The sequence below is a fragment of the Desmodus rotundus genome, chromosome 7 (assembly GCF_022682495.2).
Source record: "Desmodus rotundus isolate HL8 chromosome 7, HLdesRot8A.1, whole genome shotgun sequence".
Classification (NCBI taxonomy): Eukaryota; Metazoa; Chordata; class Mammalia; order Chiroptera; family Phyllostomidae; genus Desmodus; species Desmodus rotundus.
In genome coordinates this window covers 77,121,164-77,142,376 of record NC_071393.1, presented here as the reverse complement: position 1 = coordinate 77,142,376, position 21,213 = coordinate 77,121,164, and the positions used below count along the sequence as shown (strand labels likewise).

The window sequence follows — 21,213 nt, the reverse complement described above, 5'->3', positions numbered from 1 at the left end:
ATCTGACATCTTAGAGAGGAGCCCATCCTGGAACACTGTCTCATTTCTTCCTTTTTTTATTATACTATTTACAGTGGCCGAGTTGCAAAGGAAGTAATGGAGTCAAGTGCCAAGATCAAACGGGAGCCACCAGAAATCCACAGGTAGGCTGCCAGGGGCTTCCCCCAAAAGCAGTTCGAGCACAGGTCCCGGAACCTCAAAAGAGCCAGCAGTTTGAGTGATGTGAAGGTTCTGGCCACAATGGCTCCCAAAAGGGGGTTAAGAGAACAGGGCAGGAGAGGTGAAGAGTCTCATCTCAGCTAAAGGTGGGAGAAGCCGTCTGAGCCTGGGAGGAGAATGAGGGAAGGCAGGCCGATACAGGCAGCACAGACAATGCATCAGATCCAGGAGCCACCTTCCTGAGTGATTCTTTTCTGTCCTCCCAAGTCCTGAGATTGCTCATGCATCATGGAGGTCATGTCCAGGCAGCAGGATTTCGTTGGCCATGCCTTCGGTTCATTACAGACAGCCAGGGACAGCCCTGCAGCCCTCTCACACTACGTGTAAACTAGTTTTGAGATCCATGCTTCATGCATAATTATAAACCATGCATTTCCAGAAGCCCATCTCCTAGAACCTAAAGGGACCCAGAAAGAACGACTGGCCAGCCTGACCTCTGGGAATGGGAGCATCACTATCTGCCCCTTCACACAAGCCCCCACCACCAGCCACTTCTGTTGGAGGCCAGGGGATGCTGCCATATCCATCTTTGGGCACATTTTTGGGAACACATTATCCTGGGGCACTACTCCCTGGCCCTCCTGCTCAGAGACCAGTGGCACTGTTGCCACACTAAAGGAAAGTTCGGGTGGGTCGGGGTGAGGGAAGTGGACAAGTTTACAGCAGCGTCTCTGAGTAGAATCCAGGGACTAAAGGTAAAAAGCCGGTATTAAACATTTTTTAAAACACAAAACAAAAGACTTAATACAGCCAGGCAATTCTAGTAGCCGCTCGTCAACTCTGAGTCCTGACCGCAGCTCTCTGTACACTGATCTAACAGTGTTCTTTAACCTCAGAGCTGGGATGGTTCCCAGCCGCAGCTGTCCCTCCATAACCCACGGCCCACGGCTGAGCAGTGTCCCCAGGACCCGGAGAAGAGCTGTTCACATCTCCATCATGGAAGGTAAGCATGAGCTCTGGAGGACCAGAGGTTTCTCCGAGTCGCAACTTAGACCAGTTCCGCTCAGGGACCTTGAAAAGAGGTGCGTTTGCATTAGAGACAGCAGCAAGTTTCTCGAGTGGTAGGGAGAAGGCTTCACCCAGTGGATGGGAACGCAGCTGGGTGCCAGGCGATGGGGAACCCCCTCCAGCCCTGCTGAGCTGCAGTCCAGGAGTGGGTGGTGGATCTGAGAGTACTTGGGGAACGTGTATGTGGGATCTACCAGGTTCCACGCAGTTCTGAAACTGCTTCCCATCGAGAGGTTTTTCACTTTTTTTCCAGATGTGACCAATCTCCACAGCTTAAATGATCAGAGTAGCTGAGGCAGTTAACCAAAAAATAAATTCTTGGTTCTGAAGCATTCCAATAACTGCTACCGCCTTTACTTCAGTTATAGAAATCTGCCCTCTTGCTATCGAATTCTTTAATGTTGTCTTAGGAAATGCAGTACGTCCATCTCGCTCAACCCTTCCCTCCCTTTGGAATAGATGGAGGTGGGAAGAGAGACAAAGTCTGTGTATAGTCGGAACTAGATACCCCAGCAGCCTGAGGTGGACACCTCTCCAGTCTCCAGGTATCTAACACTGTCAGGAGACTGGGAATGGTGTCCTCCTGCCCTTGTCACTGACCCAGCTTGCCCTGAAGGCTGGATACAGGTTCGACATTCCTGATGATGATGATGGTTTGTAGGACCTCAGAAGATCTCAAGCAGCAGGAAACAGCAGCAGGATTATTTCAAACTGGTATCGGTCTTGGAGGCTGGGGAGGAAAGGCCCTTTGTCCTTTCTGAGTGAATGCCGCTTGTTAATGAAAATGAAAAACTGCTCAGGTTAGGAAGGCTGTGCTCCGTGGGAGGATCTCTGGTTTGTGTTTAGGACTTTATGACGTGTCAGTGACTGCATCACCTGCATGGGGTTCTCTAGGGCTTTAGAACCCTCGCTGGGCAACCACCATCGAGTGCCTCACTTACTGAGCATCTTTGTTGCTCCACTTGTAAAAAGGGGACATCTTCCCTGCCATCGGTGGCAGGGAGGCTGGTGTGTGCAATACTTTAAAGAGATTAAAGCACGCACTGGGCAGGCAGCAAACACGGTGCAAAGGGGCCTGGTCAGGAAGTCCAAGGGGAGGTTTAAATCAGAGCTCTATCATGTATTTTCTGGGGCAGTTTGCTTAACCTCTCCAAGCCTGTCGCCCCCCACTGTAGAGTGGGCTGTGAATGTGGAAGGGCGCCTTATAAACTCCCAAGTATAATCACCATGCAAGTATGGAACTACGGAGGTCTGACCGTCATCGGGCAGCTTCCTGGTTTACCCTCCCACAGACTGAGCAGGAGACCTGAGTGTGGCTTTCGCTGTCCCTCTTCTTTTGGGGTGTTCATCTCAGGAGAGAGGAATGATTTTCTACTCCTTTTTTAAAGAAACATAACTGTGTGTCCCTTCTTCCCATCCATCCTGAGACTGAAGCCACCAGGTTCATCCCAGCAAAGGATGAGACACAGTCCATTTCCAGCCCCAGTACCACTTCCTCACACTTCAAAGCCACTCAGTCCAAAGCATAAAGTCTTCCTAGCTTCACACCCTGGGTTTCCAGAGACAACCCTCATTCCCCCTACCCTCAGGGATTGTTCCCTTCCCTCTGAGCGGTCTAGGGCCTTATACGGACGGGCTTCAGGCAAACAGCTACAGGCTGGGGAAGCATTACTTTTTATGGCTCTAAGTGCTTCTGACTGAATCCAGTCTCTTGATAACATGGGCCTCTCAGAGCTGCTCCTTCCGGCAGCTCAGCCCACTCTGAGGCCCATGGAGCTGACGTTCTCTCCAGCAAGGGAGGCTCTGTGAAGGCGCTGCCATAGCGTGAGATCAGAAGAAATCCTCTGCCCCTAGCTGGTTTTCTGTCCTTTCCCTCTGTATCTCCCTGCCTGGCTGATTTCCATGAAGAGATCAGCTGGTTTCCACTGAAGAAGTATCTGCTTTCCTGGGCTACCATGGGGAAGAGTCTGATTAAGATTCACACCAGAGTCCGCGTTCAGCTCCGGTTGACTAATCACTGCCTTCGACCCCTGAGTGTGCGCATCCTGAGGATGGGGCCCCGGCTCCAGGGTAGGCTCCTGACTACTGTGCCGCCCAGAGCCCCGGGAGTCACCTCTGGGCGAGGCAGTCAGCTGGAGCACCTCCCAGGTAAAATCAATACTCTATTTTGCTGTGCCACTCGCCCAGATTCGACCCACGGCACCCATCCCATCCGCCCAGAATGACAGGTTTGATGAAGGGGTGAAGCAGGTGGTGGTTCACAGTGAAACCTGAAGTTCTGTACAGGACTAACTGTTGAGGGAACAAAAGACTAACATTTACGGAGTAATTCTGTTTGTCAGACACAACAGAAATGTATACATGTCCATTGTTTGTTTACCAAGAGCACCAACAATTCATTATAATGTGGCTTCTGGTGTCCCTCTGATTTTCTCTGATATCACAGCCTTTGCCTCTCTCCTCACCAAGCTAAGCTTGCATGGAAGTGGCTTCTGATTGTAAGCTGGTCATACTTTGAAAGATCTGGCAGTCAGAGCTGTCCTTGTAAGGGGATGAGATGCCCTGTGTAAGGGGGCGCTGATGTGCCAGAGGAAAGGGGGCCAGAGGAGTGGTTTGGGAAGGAGCTGAGCCAACACCATGTGTGATCAGGGCCTGAAGGTTTCAATTTTATCAGAGACCCCATCACACACTCCTGGGGACATGTTCCTCATGCTGCACATGCACACGGGGGAGCGCAGGGGAACACTGGGGGGTCAAAGGAGCAACAAGAGCTCTGCAACAGGGAATGGGCTCTTAATGTCAGATTATTGCACAAGAGTTTCTTGGGCAATTAGGACCTAAATCTAAGAAAGGTGCAGGCTGTCAACTTAATTCATCCTGGCCCACTGTCCCACTCCCCAGAAAACCCAACTACATGATCATTAGCACCATGAAATAGAAAGATGCTTGGATTCTCTTGTCTGCCATAAACAACCAACCACATGACTTCAGGAAAGCTCTGTAACCTCTCACCCTCACTACTTCATGGAGTTGTTCAAAGATAAAATGAAAGTGATTTAAAAAGATTAAAACGTTATATAAATTTAAGATTTTTAGCATAGGGACAAACAAAATACAGCCAGGACCATAAGGAGCTTCTGAAAGCAGAAGTTGAGAGCATCGGCAGATATACTAATGGTGAGACACTGGGGAGGTGAGACACTGGGGAGCAGAGGTGGATAACGGGGCTGCCATCACCTCCCACCTCTTATTTATAACCCAGATTCCAGGGTTCATTCCTCTGGAGAATCCTTAACTATGCCTGTGTTGAGATTGGCTCCAGCAGGCAGGGCAGGCAGGCTGCCTGGCTGACAATGGCTATACCACAGGGGAGCCAAGGAAAGATGCAACACACTTCCGAAAGGCCACTAGTGCCTTTTAAGAGAACTCTGGGCTTTTGAAGCTAGCCCTGAACTAGCAAACTCCCTAATCAGCCCTGAGAAGGTCAAGGTTTTACCTGTCTGGGAATCTGCTTCATTCTGGGGCAGTCAGGGTCAATTTCAGAGCAGTAGACGGGGACTGGCTTCTTGTGTCATAGGCCATAAAGGCAGGGAGAACCACTTTGGCACCCCAACAAGATGGCTAGGAAAGGAAAATGCAGGTGTTGAACCTGAAATGAGAAGCCATTTCCTTGAGAGCACTGTGATGTGAGCCAGTCAGTGCCCCTGAGCCCACATCCTCCGGCCTGGGTGGCTGCTGTTGGGTTGCAGGACTAACTGGCTCCTGTTTTTCCCTCCCAGAGCTTGAGCCCTGGAAAGAGAAATGTTCCATCTGGGAAAATAAAGAGATAACGGATAGTTTTAGGGGCCACAAGACCCCCTTTCTCCTAACAAATGTAAGAGAATTTCCCCCTCACCCAAAGTCCACTCTGCACTCTAGAGTGTCTAAAATAGGGAAACTGTCAGCCTATTCTGGACCCAGATCATTCTAAGGTGAAAAGAGAGGGAGCTGGCCAGGGCTACTCCACTTCTCTATCCGAGAGCCCTTAGGAAGAGCAGATAGGGATTTCACATCCCACAAGGTAAAGATGGCTAGGACTGGGAGGCTGAAGAGACCAACAATTGCAGAAATCCAAAAGATGGCCTCATGAGCTCAAGGAGCTGTTGCTAGGTTGTTAAAAGGACACTCAGCTCCAGAATCAGTGTTAGATGAGGCTGAGTTAGGCAAAACGCAGCCTCATCCTTCCCATTCCTGCCTCTCAAGGCCCTCAGCCCAAGAGGCACACCTGTGCTCTCTGAACCATGGCCCCAGCTCTCAATCAGGGATACTCTGCAATTCATATTCTCTTTCAGACTGGGGCTAAAAATCAGGCCCAGGACACCAGAGGCAGGAATGGCACAATCTTTAACAAACATGGCCAAAACTAGAAGCAAAAAGAAAAAAATGTGAGCACTGCAACAGAAAGCCAACTCCTGTTCCTTTTTCCTTTATAGGCCTAGAGTCCCTTCGGGACAGTGCCCATTCCACCCCAGTACGTTCCTCCTCTCATGGGGACACCTTCCTGCCTCACGTGAGAAGCAGCCGGGCAGATAGCAATGAGCGAGTCGCCGTGATTGCAGATGAGGCCTACAGCCCTGCAGACAGTGTGCTGCCCACCCCTGTGGCCGAGCACAGCCTGGAGCTGATGCTGCTTTCCCGGCAGATCAATGGGGCCACCTGCAGCATCGAGGAGGAGAAGGAGTCTGAGGCCAGCACCCCAACTGCTGCCGATGTGGAGGCCCTTGGGGGAGAGCTGAGGGCCCTGTGTCAGGGGCACGGCAGGCCAGAGGAGGAACAGGTGAATAAGTTTGTTTTAAGTGTCCTCCGTTTGCTCCTTGTGACCATGGGACTCCTCTTTGTTTTGCTCCTCCTCCTGATCATCCTTACCGAGTCCGACCTTGACATTGCCTTTTTCCGCGATATCCGCCAGACTCCCGAGTTTGAACAATTCCACTATCAATACTTTTGTCCCCTCAGGCGATGGTTTGCCTGCAAAATCCGCTCAGTGGTGAGCCTGCTCATTGACACCTGAGAAGGCATGACTCCTCCCAATAACTAGCCAGGTGGACCAAGGAGCCCGGCTACCCACTCCCAGCAATGGGACCCATCGCGGAACCATCGGCACATGTACCAAGTCCTCCTTTCATGACTCAAAAGTCCACAGCCTGGGAGGGTTGTTTTCCCAGAAGATGAAAGGGATAGGCTCACGCCCTGTCTAAACAAATTGGGAAAGCTCATTTCCTTCAGAGGTTCTCTCAAGAAAGACTCAGCGACTCTTTCTCATCCTCCCGATTTGCAGGATAACTTTTGGTTTTGAATTTTGATTTTTCATAGATGTGTATTATTTTGAAAGTATCAAATAAAAATAATTTATTTTACTATTACCGATGATCACAGTAGTGTCACCTAGCAGATGGGACACTAGTTGAAGACTAGAGAGCTGTTGTCTTCTGTATTCTGCAGGAGCTTTCCTACTGGGTTCTAGTAGACTCATCACAGCAGCCTCAGGGGACTAAGTTTTCTTGCCAGACACAGCTTTTTAAAAAGTGAACATCCTGTAGAATGATTAAATGGAAACTTGCTTCTTATGATGGTCTGAGCTGGATTTTCTTTTCCTTTTGTTTCCCCCCCCCCAAATCTGAGCACAGTGGGCATCTGAAGGGACCACCGCTACAACAGCAGCAGCAGCAGGGGTGGGGTAAGTCTGTCCCCTTAGACTAGATCCTAGTGGGCATCACCGTGAATTCTGTATGATGAACTTTAACTTCTGTAATTTTTTCCTGAAGAACCTCAAGACTCATAGAATGCTCCGGGGGCATTAGCTGAATTCGGTGGTACTAGAGATAGGACTGTCAGAAATGTTGGACAAAGTATAGTTAACAGAAACCAGAACTAAGGTACCTGAGAGACTGTTCAGTCACAGAGCAGTGCTTATTTTGTAAAAGCCCCTCCCCCACACACACAAAAAAGACTTTCAACTTACATTTTAACAACAAAATATTATTTTCTTATCAATTCATGTTTTGTTTTTACTTTATGGATTAAGAAAATAGAGCCTGATGAACTAAATGATGCAAGAAAGAAACTGATCCTGAGAATGAAAAGCTTCAGAGAAACAGAATTCCAAGATCAACAAACAGCCTTGGAAGGGACCAGGAAAAGAATCTCTTTAAATAGGAGTTCTTACAGATGCCTACCAAGAGAGAAGGTGAACTTGGCAGAGACCAACACTTAGCTGTAGAAATACTGCCCCCTAGGGTCATCCTCTGCTTCGGGAAAATAAAAGCTGTAGGAAAAAAGCACTTGCCACCCTTGCTGAGGGAAGCCGTGGAAGCATGCAGAAGCACAGCAGGAAAGGGTGAGTGTGGGGTCCGAGGCCGGAGCTCGGCAACTATTATAAACACTCACAAGTGAGATCTTGTTTTCATCTCAGGGAGCGATTTCTAAGTCATCTGGGGCCTGAGGACTTATTTAAGGATGGTCAGTAGACAATTCCCGGGACCCTACACAACATGGAGCAGCTGCTGACACCTTATGATGTTAGGCAGTCCCAAATGAGAATAGAATGAGTCACTTAGATTTGCTCGCCCCTAGTTTGTCCCCTGAGATAGCAGTACCATGTCCGTGTACACAATGTAACAGCCTTCGAATAAAATGGGGTTCTTCTTTTGGGGTGGGTAGGTGGAGGGGTACATAATTTTAAATGCCCCTTCATTGAGACCAGGGGTTGGCAAACTTCTCCTGTAAAGTGCCAGGTAGTAAATTTTTTTTTTAATTTTGGTTTTGTGGGCCATACTCTATGGCAACTATTCAACTCTGCCATTGTAGCACAAAAACAGCCAAAGGTAATACATAAATGAAGGAGCAAGCCTGTGTTCCAATAAACCTTTATATTTATAAAAAGAGATGGTGAGCTGATTGGCCCACAAGCCATAATTTGCCAACCCTGATTTACACAATAAAGCTGCCCCTCACCATGTTAGCGGAAAGAGGGTCGGCTCTGCTCCAATTGCTGACATGCGTTAAAGATCCAGGGTGCTCGAACAACCAACCAGCAAAGAGATGTCTGATGCCAAGATGAGCAAGGCCAAGTACGGGAATGCTAAAACATGGCCAGAATCTAAGAGTGGAAGAGGGCTTGTCTGATCATTTCCATACCAGCAACAATTTGGGCAGAATTACAAACATCTATTTACCAAGAGACGAGACAAACTGAAGGAGATCCTAGTAAAGATTAGGGATCACTTAGAATTAACTAGCCACTGCCACTTGCCATCTACATTGGAAAGGCTTTATTTAGTACAGAACTAAAGTGGAAAAAGTAGACTCAGAGATGGAAGGCTGTCAGGAGATAGGGGGCTGGTTTTAACCTGGATATATACTGTCTTATGCAACATAGCAGATTACCTTTTAGTGTAGTGTTCCTACCTCAGTTTGTAGAATATGGTGTTTCTATGCAGTGGGTAATAGCCTTGACTCTGACCATTCATATTCACATTAAAAAAAGATGCAGTATCCCATTTCTGGGTACATTTCTTGTGTCTAGAGTTCTAACAGTACAATAGCCCACACCAATTCCAACAGCTAGATTTTTCTCTCTGAATAGAAACTTTTAGACTATTTTTTTTTTCCAGGGCTTGTCCCAGAAAATACTGATAGAGAAGTTTCCTTCAATTTGCTTTTCAAATAGTGCTTGAATAACAAACTTCCTTTGTTGGTGACTAGTCTTTTTTGGTATCTCCCCATCGTTAAAAATTGTTCAAGTTTTTAACCTGATTTTACTGTGTTCTACTCTGTCTCCTATTTTCTCTCAATTAATTTGATCTCATTATTGAAAAAGCAATGGTTTCCATAGCTTCATCTATCAGAGGAAATAAAACTCTTACTAAAGAATAGTGTACTGCATCTTTAAGCAGTAGAGGGTAAACTACCTGCAAATGTGAATTTCTTAGTTTCATTAAAAAATAGTTGTTAACCTTTCATGTGCCAAAAAGTCTAAGTTACATTTTCCTTCAAAACAATGTACTTTTTTCTACATATTCAGTATGTAGTTAGCATAAAATCATTGGTGCCATGAAGATTATTTTTAAACTTAAATAAATATTTAAGTATCATAAAAGAGTGGACTTTTTTTTTTTAACTTGTATCCTGTCTCACTCTCTCCTCAAAGTTTCCAACACACACAGATAAAAGGATGCCCGTGGGATTTACACAGACTGCCCTTCGCCACTGGAATCAAAATAATCATTTTGCTTAGAAGCTATAAGTGTGAAATAATTTTATAGAAGAATTATACCTCAAGGTTACATAGTCTTAGAGCCAAAAGTAGCACCCAGGTAATCCAGCTTCTAGACCAGCCTCAGATAAAAGGGAGAAAACGCTTCCTGTGAGAGAAACAGAATGATACCACCACCACCACCGATACCACCACCCATAACAAACCTTGTATTGACAACTTACAAAATACATTCCCATGACATTATCTCATCTGATTATGTAACCATCACTCTGGCTACAAAACTGGCCATGGTCTTCTAAATTCCATGAGGATAAAAGTAAGGTCTACTGTGCTAGCTTATTATCTAATCTTCCTGTTTTCAGTCCTCCCTGCCGTCCAGTCCTCCGTTCTGCTGAAGATCATCTTCCTAAAGCTCTGATGAAGTTCTGTCACTTAGCCTCCACATTTTCAGAGGTTCCCATTACCTACCTGTAAAGTGATACCTATTCCCTGTCCCTAGTGGGAGTTTGTGGTTTTTTTTAAAAACAATAAAATCCTTTCTTAAAGTGATCTGAAGAATAAAAAGCATAAGAACCAATGGATATAAGTGGTTTCCCGGACCCTATAGATTTGCAGCAGCCACCCTTCTTTGGCTACTTAGGCAAACACCCTTTCAGGGCTCTCGCACCCACTCCCTCAGCCTAGGGTTCCTCAACCATAACCAGGCCCCTCTGTACCCGAACACACCTGTGGTTTTAGCTCTTGAACAGGCCTTCTGTACACACCCCTACACTTTCTGATTGAGTGAAGCAAACTACCAAAAGACTTTTTAAAACATTTCCTCTTGCAAAGCTTCCATTTTAGCAAAAAGTACCTTAAAATGTTTTATTCCTCACTCTGTATAACTGGGTTAAATGTTATCTTACTCACAAAATTCTATCTTTTTGTTTAAAATTCCCAACATTTACACCCAAGTGAACCAGAATATTGGTCTATGCAGGGGTGTCCAACCTTTTGGCGTCTCCAGGCCACACTGGAAGAAGAGTTGGCTTGGGCCACACATTAAATACATTGTAACATATAATCACAAAAAAAACCATCTCATGATGTTTTAAGTAAATTTACGATTTTGTGTTGGGCCGCATGCAGGCCACGGGTTGGACACCCCCTGATGCTTTCTTGGAAATAAAACTCAGTTCTAGTTATCAATACCATACTAAAAAGAAAAAAAAATTAAAAGTACTCTTTGGGCCCTGGCTGGGTAACTCAGTTGGTTAGAGTGTTGTCCTGATACGCCAAGATTGTAGGCTCAATCTCCCATCAGGGCTCATACAAGAAGCAACCAATGAATGAATGCGTGTATAAGTGGAACAACAAATCGATGTTTCTCGTTTCCCTCACTTTCTCTCTCTCCCTCTCCCGCCCTCCCTCCCCCCTCCCCGTTACTCTCAAGTCAATAAGTTTAAAAAAATTTTTTTGAAAGTACTCTTTGTACAAAAGAAGTACTAAGTCAGAAGGGACAGCCTAACAAACAGGATACCTAAATTTTTTTGGAATCTGAAGTTTGAGGGCATATAATTCTTGCTCTTGGGTATGATATAAAAGACATGTGTATGCACTCCCCACCTTCCCATGTACTATACGCTGGATGAAAGGATTTACATCTCTGTATCCACAGCCCTTAGCTTCCCTGCTTTCCTGGAGAACTGCCTTTGCAAAGTCTTCTCTGTGGAAAGGAAACTCAAAGGCCATCTCCAAAGGACTTAACTCAGATTCTATCAATTCCTAATCATTCATAGTCTGCCCTAGGCTGACCAAGTCTGTCCACCCAAAATGAGAACTGTCTTCTTCCTCCTTAAAGAAAAAAAAAGTCCCAGTTATCTCAAAGAAAATAAGTGGAATAAGTGCAACCCAGAGCTTATACAGGTAAGAGATATCACAAAGGCCAACTTACAAAAAGGGTTTATCCTGAAGGGAAAGAGTGCAATCATAATACACGAATAATTACAGAAGCTACAAAGCTTTGACTCTCTGGGAGAAATACCTTTCACAACACACTGCAATTTAAGGATGTCCTAAGAGAGAGAGTTTTCTTTTATGTGCTTCCTAGAGTTAAATTATTACTCCATTATAGAATTTATCACTGAGTAACAAGCCCCAACTCACTCTCCTGCACTGCCTCAAGAAGACAGAACTCTATTAAAGTGGAATTGATAAATAGCAGAGTTTATGATGCTACGTTGTCAAAAGAAATCACAAAAGTGAAAAGCATCAAGAATTAGGTAACATTTACTACAGAAGCCAGGCAATTGCCATCAAAGCTTAAATGATAGTACTAATTTGATTGAGAGTCATTTTTAAAATAAAAGAACAATCCCCACAGAACTAGCCATTCTAGAACCTATGAAATTAAGTAGTGCAGAAAAGGGAAAGGAAGCCAAAAGGCTTTATTTACTACTTCAAGGGTAGATTAAATATAACTCAACCTCACTTAGCTTTACTTTCCATTTCACAAATTAGTATTTCCACCTCCCTTATATATTTCCATATTCACATCAAAAAATAGAGAACTCCTGTTCCTTATAAATACCTACAACTTTTAATAAACTAAGCATCAAAACACTTAGATTTTAATTACAGAGAAGGAAATTATTTTGGGGGAAACTGTTGTTTCAGGAAATTATACCTGTCCACTTATGTGATATGCAATTATGATAAAATATTTTCTCTTAGAATTCAAACATTGCTGAAGCTATTAACAATAGCCTTTCAGTGGTATTTTGGCAATGAAGAACAATGAAAAACCTTGGATAGGTAATGACACACAGTAACATTAGTCACTGATGTAATAACTCCACTTTCAACAAAAGGCACATACAAACGGCCATAACAACTTCCGGCCAATATGGAGGCGTAGGTAGATACACTGTGCCTCTTTGCACAACCAAAAGAAGGACAACAAATTTAAAAACAAAAAAACAACCAGAACTGACAGAAAATCAAACTGTATGGACACCTGACAACAAGGAGTTAAAGAAATATTCATCCAGACTGGTAGGAGGGGTGGAGATGGGCAGCAAGGCAGCGGCTGGCAGAGCAGGCAGTCCCACACTTGTGTGCAGATAAACTGGGAGGAACAACTGTGGAGCAAGACAAACTGCGCAACCCAAGGTTCCAGCACAAGGAAATAAAGCCTCAAACCTCTGACTGAAAAAACCTGTGGGGTTGAGGCAGTGGAAGAAATTCCCAGCCTCACAGGAGAGTTTGTTGGAGAGACCCACAGAGTCCTAGAAGGTACACAAACCCACCCACCCGGGAATCAGCACCAGAAGGGCTCAGTGTGCTTGTGGGTAGCAGCGGAAGTGACTGAAAATGGGCTGAGAGCTGAATGAGCAGCACTGTTCCTCTCGGACCCCTCCCCCACATACAGCTCAGGGATGTGGGTTGCCCTACCCTAGTGAATACCTAAGACTCCTTCCCTTACTATGTAACAGGTGTGCCAAGACAAAAAAAAAAAAGGCCCAAATAAAAGAACAGATCAAAGTTCAAGGAAAAATACAACTAAACAATGAAGAGATAGCCAAGCTATCAAATGCACAGTTCAAAACACTGGTAATAAGGATGCTCACAGATACAGTTGAGTATGGTCTCAAAATAGAGGAAAAAGTGAAGGCTATGCCGAGTGAAATGAAGGAAAATGTACAGGGAACCAACAGGGACGGGAAGGAAACTGGGTCTCAGATCAATGATTTGGAGCAGAAGGAAGAAATAAACATTCAACCAGAACAGAATGAAGAAACAAGAATTCAAAAAAATGAGGAGAGGCTTAGGGACCTCCGGGACAACTTTAAATGTTCCAACATCCAAATCATAGGGGTGCCAGAAGGAGAAGAGGAAGAACAAAAAATTGAAAACATACTTGAAAAAATAATGAAGGAGAACTTCTCCAATCTTGCAAAGGGAATAGACTTCCAGGAAGTCCAGGAAGCTCAGAGAGTCCCAAAGAAATTGGACCCAAGGAAGCACACACCAAGGCACATCATTAAAGAGGAGAGAATCTTAAAAGCAGCAAGAGAAAAGGAGACAATTACCTACAAAGGAGTTCCCATAAGACTATCAGCTGATTTCTCAAAAAAAAACCCATGCAGGCAAGAAGGGGCTGGAAAGTATTCAAAGCCATGAAAGGCAAGGACCTACATCCAAGATTACTGTATCCAGCAAAGCTTTCATTTAGAATGGAAGGGCAGATAAGGTGCTTCTCAGACAAGGTAAACTTAAGAGTTCATCACCACCAATCACTTATTATATGAAATGTTAAAGGAACTTGTCTAAGAAAAAGATCAAAAATATGAACAGTAAAATGATGAAAAACTCACAGCTATTAATAATGGAACCTAAAACAAAAACAAACTAAGCAAACAACTAGAACAGGAACAGAACCACAGAAATGGAGATCACATGTTGGGTTAAGAGTGGGAAAGAGGGGGAAAAGTTACAGAAAATAAGAAGCATAAATAGTAGATAGAAAGAAGGGGGACGTTAAGAATAGTATAGGAAATGTTGAAGCCAAAGAACTTATATGTAGGACCCATGGACATGAACTAAAGGTGGGGAATGGGGGTGAGAGGGGTGTGCAGGCCAGACTAGAACAAAGGGGGGAACAATGGGACAACTCTAATAGCATAATCAATAAAATATATTTTTTAAAAAAATGAAAGAATGTACACAAATTATCTTACTACATAAAAATGAGCAACATAGGATAATAAGTATATCAGAAGGAGAGGAGAGGGAAAAGGGAACAGAAAGCCTATTCAAACAATCAATGAGAACTTTCCATGGAAAGAACTGGACTTTAAAATAGAAGTTACCAGAACACCTAATTATATCAATGCAAAAAGACCTTCTCCAAAACACATTTTATTCAAACCGCAAAACTCAATGACAAAGAATTCTCAAGGCAGCCAGAGAAAAATAAGATTGTAACCTGCAAAGGAAACCCCATTAGATTATAATCAGATTTCTCTGTAGAAACATTCATTATAAGACAGGAATGGAAGGAAATTACCAAATATTGAAAGACAGGAACCATCAGCCAAGACTAATATAGCCAGAAAAGTTATCCTTTAGATGTGAAGGAGAAATAACAGCTTTCCTAGATAAACAAAAACTGAGAGAATTTACCACCACAAGACCAGCACTGCAAGAATTGTTCAGAGGAGCTCTTCTACCAGAAACAAAAGGACAAAGGCATACAAAACTTTAAGATGACTAACAGATGCAAGAAACAGCAAAACTACTTCAGAATAAAATATTAAACATTTATTTAAAAGATAAAGTTAAAAGGAGGGAGGGAGGACATTTTTAAAATGCTGCAATTTGGTAACAAATGTACAATGTAAAAAGGTATAATTTGTGACCAGAAAAACCCATCAAAAGGCCAGAGAAGGACTGAACGGGTACAGGTGAATGAAGATACGAGGCAATCAGAAGAATGAGCACTATTTGATCTATGAGACATTTTACAAGTTTAGTAGTAACCACAAAACAAAAATCCATAGTTGAGACACTAAACATTTTTAAAAAAGAGGAAACAAAAAAAAATCATAGAAAACTGCGAAACAAAAATAGCAGACAAAATCACAAGGGAAGAGACACAATGGAAATATAGAGAAACCAAAAGATAAAATGGTTGTAAGTCCTCGTGCATCAATAATCGCCCTAGGTGCCCAGCGCGCAGAGCGAGGGGCACCCGCAGGCCCTGCACTACTATACCAGGAGCCGGCGGGCACCTGGGATTCGGATGTGGTCCAGGGGCTGGTCTCGCACGCCTGGACCCGGGCCCCAACAGAGGTCGCCTTCATCATCCACCAAGCAGGGAGGCCACACTCCCTCAGCCCGCAAGGGCGATGAGGCGCTGAGAAGGCAGCCAGTGCGGCGGCTGCGGGACTGAGGAAGAGGAAGCAACCTGGGGGAGGGAGGGCACCGGCCTCCCTGAGGCGAGGGCCGCAGGTGCATGGTGCAGTGATGCGCTCTGTCGCTCTGCCCGCTCCCCGGCCTCAAGCGAGGCTGTCCGGCCACAACCTCTTCTGCTCAGCCACTGAAGGCCAATGACAGCGGCGGGCCCTGCAGGCTGAGCCAGAGCGAGCGAGACTGGCAGTACTGCGAGCTGTGCAGGAAGATGGAGAACCTGCAGCGCTGCAGCCACGGAGTCAGCTCCTTCTACTGCACAAAGAGCACCAGCTCCAGGACTGACAGAAACAGAAGCTCATGTGCCAGAGCGGAGAGAGCAGGGCGGTCTCGTACCCCCACCCCGCAAACCCACCCCGAAAAAGCCACCCAGGGCCACCTTGGTCAGGGAGGCCAGGAAGGAAGCTCAGCACCAGGGCAGCGCCACCACCTCGGAATGAGGTCAAGGCAAAGGCCAAACCCACGGTGGCCACCTCCCACCTCGCACACTGTCCAACAGCCAGGGCCCTGTAACTGAGGCAGAGCCTGCGACGGAGGGGCTACTGGGCCAATCGTAGCTGTTCCAGGAGAAGGCGAACCTGAACCCGCTGAACAATGCACTGGGCGAGAGGCTGAGCTAAGGCAGCGGCCTGCGGCCCAATGGGATGACAAAGCTGCTGACAGCACTGAGGCTGGCGCTGGAGTACATCGTGCCAAGCACGGCATCTGCGTAGTCAACGGCTTCCTGGACAGGAAGACAAGGCAGCTGATCAGCCAGGAGATGCACACCCTGCATGACCCTGGCAAGTTCACAGACGACCAGCTAGTCAGTCAGAAGAATGACTCATCCAAGGACATCTGAGGTGATAATATCACCTGGATGGAGGGCAAGGAGCCTGGCTGCAAAACCACTGGGCTGTCCATGGGCAGCATGAACGACCTAAAACACCACCGTAAAGGGAAGCTGGGCAACTAAAGATCAATGGGGGGATGAAAGCCATGGTTGCTTACTATCCAGGCAATGGAACCGAATATGCAGGTCATGTTGATAATCCAAATGGAGATGGAAGGTGTGTGACATGTATATATTGTCTTAACAAAGACTGGGATGCCGAGGTGAGAAAGGTGTGAGGGTTGAACTAAATAAACCTTCCAATTCAATCAGTAAAGATGTCTTATAGAGAGACTTTGATCCAGCAATACCCCACTTCATCTACGATAACTGTTGATGCTGTTTGTTAACTTGCGACTACAAATAAATGGATAAAGCAAAATAGACAACCAGGTGACATTTTAATAAGGAAACAGAAACAACTTTTTTGTGTTGCATCAGGAAGATTTGACTGTGGCTTTGTACTGCATCACTGACTCCAAAACTGTGACTGCTTATGGGAAGAATATAAGCTATCAACTGAAAATGGTACTTACATCTGCACATGGAACAAGTGCCCTAGGTAGAATTGTTTCATTCTGATATTTTGTCATATCTGTCATCCAGCTGAGTTCATTTCATCTCTCCCTTTTTTATATAGTCAAGTTTGAATTTGAAGTAGCATTTGCATGATCAGGTACAATTTATCAAAACTGAACTGAAGAAAATTGAGAGTATTATTCCCCAAAATAACATCAATCTATTTTTGTAAACCTCTTCATACTATTAAATTTTGCCCTAAAAGACCTCTTATAATGATTGTTGCCATTAACTGATAATTAATTTTCTTTTTACTTTAAATAAGGAGCACTTTAATTACCAGTTGAAAATCAGACTGTTTTCTAGTCCTGCCTTACACTAATTTGAACTCTTAAAAATTGCTGCTGTCATTTTGGGTTTTTTTTTGACATTGTTAATAATGCAACATAACAGTGATCACCATTTATCACCCTAAATGTAAATGGGCAGAATTCACTAATCAAAAGGCACAGAGTAGCAAAATGGATTAAGAAACAAGACCCAACAATATGTGACCTGCAGAAGACCCATCTCAACAACAAAGACAGATACAGGCTCAAAGTGAATGAGATGGAAGATGAAACTTCAAGCAAACAGCATCCAGACAAGAGCAGGGCAAGAGTACTTTTGTATCAGGACAAAATAGATAACGAGACAAAGATGGACATTTTATAATAATAAGGGGGACAATTCATCAGGATATAACACTTATCAATATATCCGACCCAATCTGGGGCAAAAAAATATATAAAGCGATTACTAACAGACCTTAGGGTGAATTTTCTCCCTAAAGGGAAAAACTGACAAAAATACAATTATAGTAGGGGACCTGAATACCCCATTGTTGGCAACAGACATATTATCCAGACAGGAAAAAATCAATAAGAAAACAGTCTTACATAACACATTAGATCACATGTACTTAATAGATATTTACAGAACTTTCCATCACAAAACAAAAAAATATACGTTGTTCTCAAGTGCAAATAGAACATTTTCAAAGATAGACCATAAGTTAGGGCACAAAACTAGTCTGAATAAATTTAAAACTGAAATCATGTCAAGTATGTTTTCTGACCACAACAGTATGAAAATGGAAATTAAATACAAGAGGAAAGCTGGACGGTGCAGTTGTCACTCCCTTCTGGGTACCAGCTCCCCGCTGCCCTGCGCACCGCAGGCTGGCGTCGGGCCCGTAAAAGCGGATCAGGTCTGCTGGTCCAAGTGTTGCAGGGGCGCACTCGTGGCGAGAATCGGGAAGAGGAGCAGACAGCAAGGATAGGCCCAGAAAAACAACGAGGAAAAAATATCATCATGGCAAATATGCACCACGAAAACGAAGAAATGGAGCAGCGCATGCAGAATGGAGAGGAAGACCACCCTTTGGAAAGGGGCGAAGGCCACCAGCCCGCAGGAAATAATAGACAGGGACAGGCTCGCCGACTGGCCCCTAACTTTCAATGGGCCATACCCAATAGGCAGGTCAATGATGGGATGGGTGGAGATGGAGATGATATGGAAATGTTCATGGAGGAGATGAGAGAAATCAGGAGAAAACTTAGGGAGCTGCAGTTGAGGAATTGTCTGCGTATCCTTATGGGGGAGCTCTCTAATCACCATGACCACCATGATGAATTTTGCCTTATGCCCTAATTCCTGTCATTTTCCATGAGATTAATACTGTGATTCCCACTGCTTTCTTTTTCCTTGCATTTCCTGATATGCCTTTACTGATCCATTTGCTGTGAACCATATGTAATTTCCATGTGTCAAGTGGGTTCTGTGTTACCACCTTCTAATTGGAGATTGCCTTGGCACACAGTCTTAAGTTTCTGTAAACAGTAGTTTCACCCATTTGCATGGAAAAATGTAAAGTTAATAAAGCAATGAAAAAGCAAAAAAAAAAAAAAAAGAGGAAAGCTGGAAAAACCAAAAATATGTGGAGATAAAACAGTAAGCTACAGAACAACTATTGGGTCAAAGAAGAAATAAGAGATGAAAAGATACTTATAGACAAATTAAAAAAATAATAACATACCAAAATTGTTGGGATGCAGGAAAAGCAATAACAAGGGCAAATGTACAGCATTACAGGCCACCCACCTTCAGAAACAAGAAAAATCTCAAATAAGTAATCTTACCTTAAAGAACTAAGGGAAAAATGAATGAACAAAGCCCAAACACAAAATCAGTAGAAGAAAGGAAATAGTAAAAATCAGTGTGGAAATAAATAGAGAACAAAAAGACAATAGAAAAAATTAATGAAACAAAGAGCTGGTTGTTTGAAAAGATAAAATTGAAAAACCTCTGGTCAGACTCACTAAAGGGAAAAAAACAGATTCCAATAAATAAAATCAGGTATGAAAGACTAGTTACAACGAACACCACAGAAATACAAAAAATTATACAAGGACACTATGAAATGTTATATGCCATTAAATTCAATAATCTAGAAGAAATGGACAAATTCCTAGAAATACACATCCCTCCTAGACTGAATCATGAAGAACTAGAAAACATAAATAGACCAATCTCTAGTATGAAAATTAAAACAGTAATAATAAAAAAAAACTACCAAAAAACAAAAGTCCAAGACAAGACAGCTTCACTGGTGAATTCTATCAAACATTCAAAGATTTAATACTAATCTTTTTTAACATATCCCCTCCCCCCCAAAAAAAGGAAGACAAAAGAATACTTCCTAACTCATTTTATGAGGCCACAATTCAATAAATTTAAAAAATAAAATAAAATGTAAACGTTAAAAAAAAAAAAAAAGAAAATTACAGGCCCATATCTCTGATGAACTTACATGCAAAAAATCCTGAACAAAAACTAGTGTATCAAATACAATCATACATTAAAAAGATCATACATCATGATCAAACAGAGTTCATTCCAGGGATGCAAAGATGCTTTAACATCTGCAAATCAATCAATGTGATACACCACATTAACAAAATAAAAGATAAAAATCAAGGGTTATATGGATAGATACAGAAAAAGCATTTGACAAGATATAACATCCATTTAAGATTAGAACATTCAATTAAATGGGTATAGATGAAAGTAAAGCCATATAGGATCAATGGTCAGTTAATATCATACTCAGTGGTGAAATTCTGAAAGCTTTTCCTATATGATCAGGAAAAAGACAAGGATGCCCACCTTACCACTGTCATTCAAAACAGTATGAGAAGTCCTATCCAAAGTAATTGAATAAGAAAAAGAAATAAAAGGCATCCAAATTGTGAATGAAAAAGTAAAACTGCCACTATTTAGAGATGACATGATTATATACTAGAAAATCCTAAAAATTCCAACAGAAAAGCTATTAAAAATAAACAAATATAGTAAAGTTGCAGGATTCAAAATCAATATACAAAAATCCATTGCATTCTTATATACTAGCAAAATATTTAAAAGATAAATGGAGAAAATAACCCCATCTATAATTGCAACAATAAAAGATACAATAGCTAAGAATAAACTTAACAAAGGGCATGAAGGACCTGTACACTGAAAACTATAAGGCATTGTTAAAAGAAATTGAAGACACAAAGAAATGGAAAGATATTCTGTGTTCATGGATTGAAGAATTAACACTGTTAAAATGGCATTATTATCTAAAGCAATATACAGATTTAAAGTAATCCCTAGCAAAATCCCAATGGCACTTTTCACAAAAACAGAAAAAAAAAAAACCCTCAAATTTGTATGGAACCACAAAGACCTCAAAGAGCTAAAGCAATCTTGAGAAAAAAGAGCAAAGCTGGAGGAGGGAATGCGGCAGGTGGAAAACTTGGAAAGAAAACAGCAGTGATCCCTTCCACCGAGAACGTGCTTTTTTCCGAGGAGCCGCAGTTGTGTGGATGCGGGTAGACTTTTTACACTGGGACAAGTTCTTCCAGCATTTCTAACTGCATATTCCGAGACAGTCGGACGCATCTGTCCTTTCAGCAGAACCTGCCTTAGGCACTTAACCTTTCGTGGCTCAGGCACCAACAAGACAAAAAAAAAATAATGGCCCAAATGAAAGAACAGATCAAAGCTCCAGAAAAAATACAACTAAGCGATGAAGAGATAGACAACCTATCAGATGCACAGTTCAAAACAGTGGTAATCAGGATGCTCACAGAATTGGCTGAATTTGGTCGCAAATTAGATGAAAAAATGAAGACTATGCTGAGTGAAATGAAGGAAAATGTACAGGGAACCAACAGTGACGGGAAGGAAACTGGGACTCAGATCAACAGTGTGGACCAGAAGGAAGAAAGTAACATCCAACCAAAAAAGAATGAAGAAACAAGAATTCGGAAAAATGAGGAGAGGCTTAGGAACCTCCAGGACA

The 21,213-nt window shown here is 43.3% G+C and overlaps 2 protein-coding genes and 1 pseudogene across 6 annotated transcripts in view; all 3 read left to right on the top strand.

The window, feature by feature from the left end:
- Positions 1 to 9,315, top strand: part of FRMD5 (FERM domain containing 5) — a 335,923-nt gene extending 326,608 nt beyond the window's left edge. For 2 of the 5 annotated variants that reach the window (XM_053928878.1, XM_024567744.2), the window contains exons 12-14: positions 75 to 143; positions 1,056 to 1,162; positions 5,700 to 6,629. In XM_053928878.1, coding sequence (XP_053784853.1) covers positions 75 to 143; positions 1,056 to 1,162; positions 5,700 to 6,277 — 754 coding nt within the window. In that variant the 3' untranslated portion in view covers positions 6,278 to 6,629. Of the gene's footprint in view, positions 1 to 74; positions 144 to 1,055; positions 1,163 to 5,699; positions 6,630 to 6,888 lie in introns of those variants that run through there. The other 3 variants (XM_045202023.2, XM_024567745.3, XM_024567746.3) reach the window with 3 other exon arrangements.
- A 1,981-nt stretch (positions 9,316 to 11,296) lies between these two features.
- LOC112311056 (egl nine homolog 1-like) lies at positions 11,297 to 16,543 on the top strand (annotated as a pseudogene).
- A 1,442-nt stretch (positions 16,544 to 17,985) lies between these two features.
- Positions 17,986 to 18,750, top strand: BEX3 (brain expressed X-linked 3). The gene has a single exon (XM_024567963.3). It carries the CDS (start codon positions 18,177 to 18,179, stop codon positions 18,513 to 18,515), a length of 339 nt encoding a protein of 112 aa, XP_024423731.1. The 5' UTR covers positions 17,986 to 18,176; the 3' UTR covers positions 18,516 to 18,750.
- Positions 18,751 to 21,213: the final 2,463 nt, after the last annotated feature.

What these genes read in the sequence shown, in the direction of transcription:
- BEX3 (XM_024567963.3), top strand. Translation starts at nt 18,177, where the DNA reads ATGGCAAATATGCACCACGAAAACGAAGAAATGGAGCAGCGCATGCAG.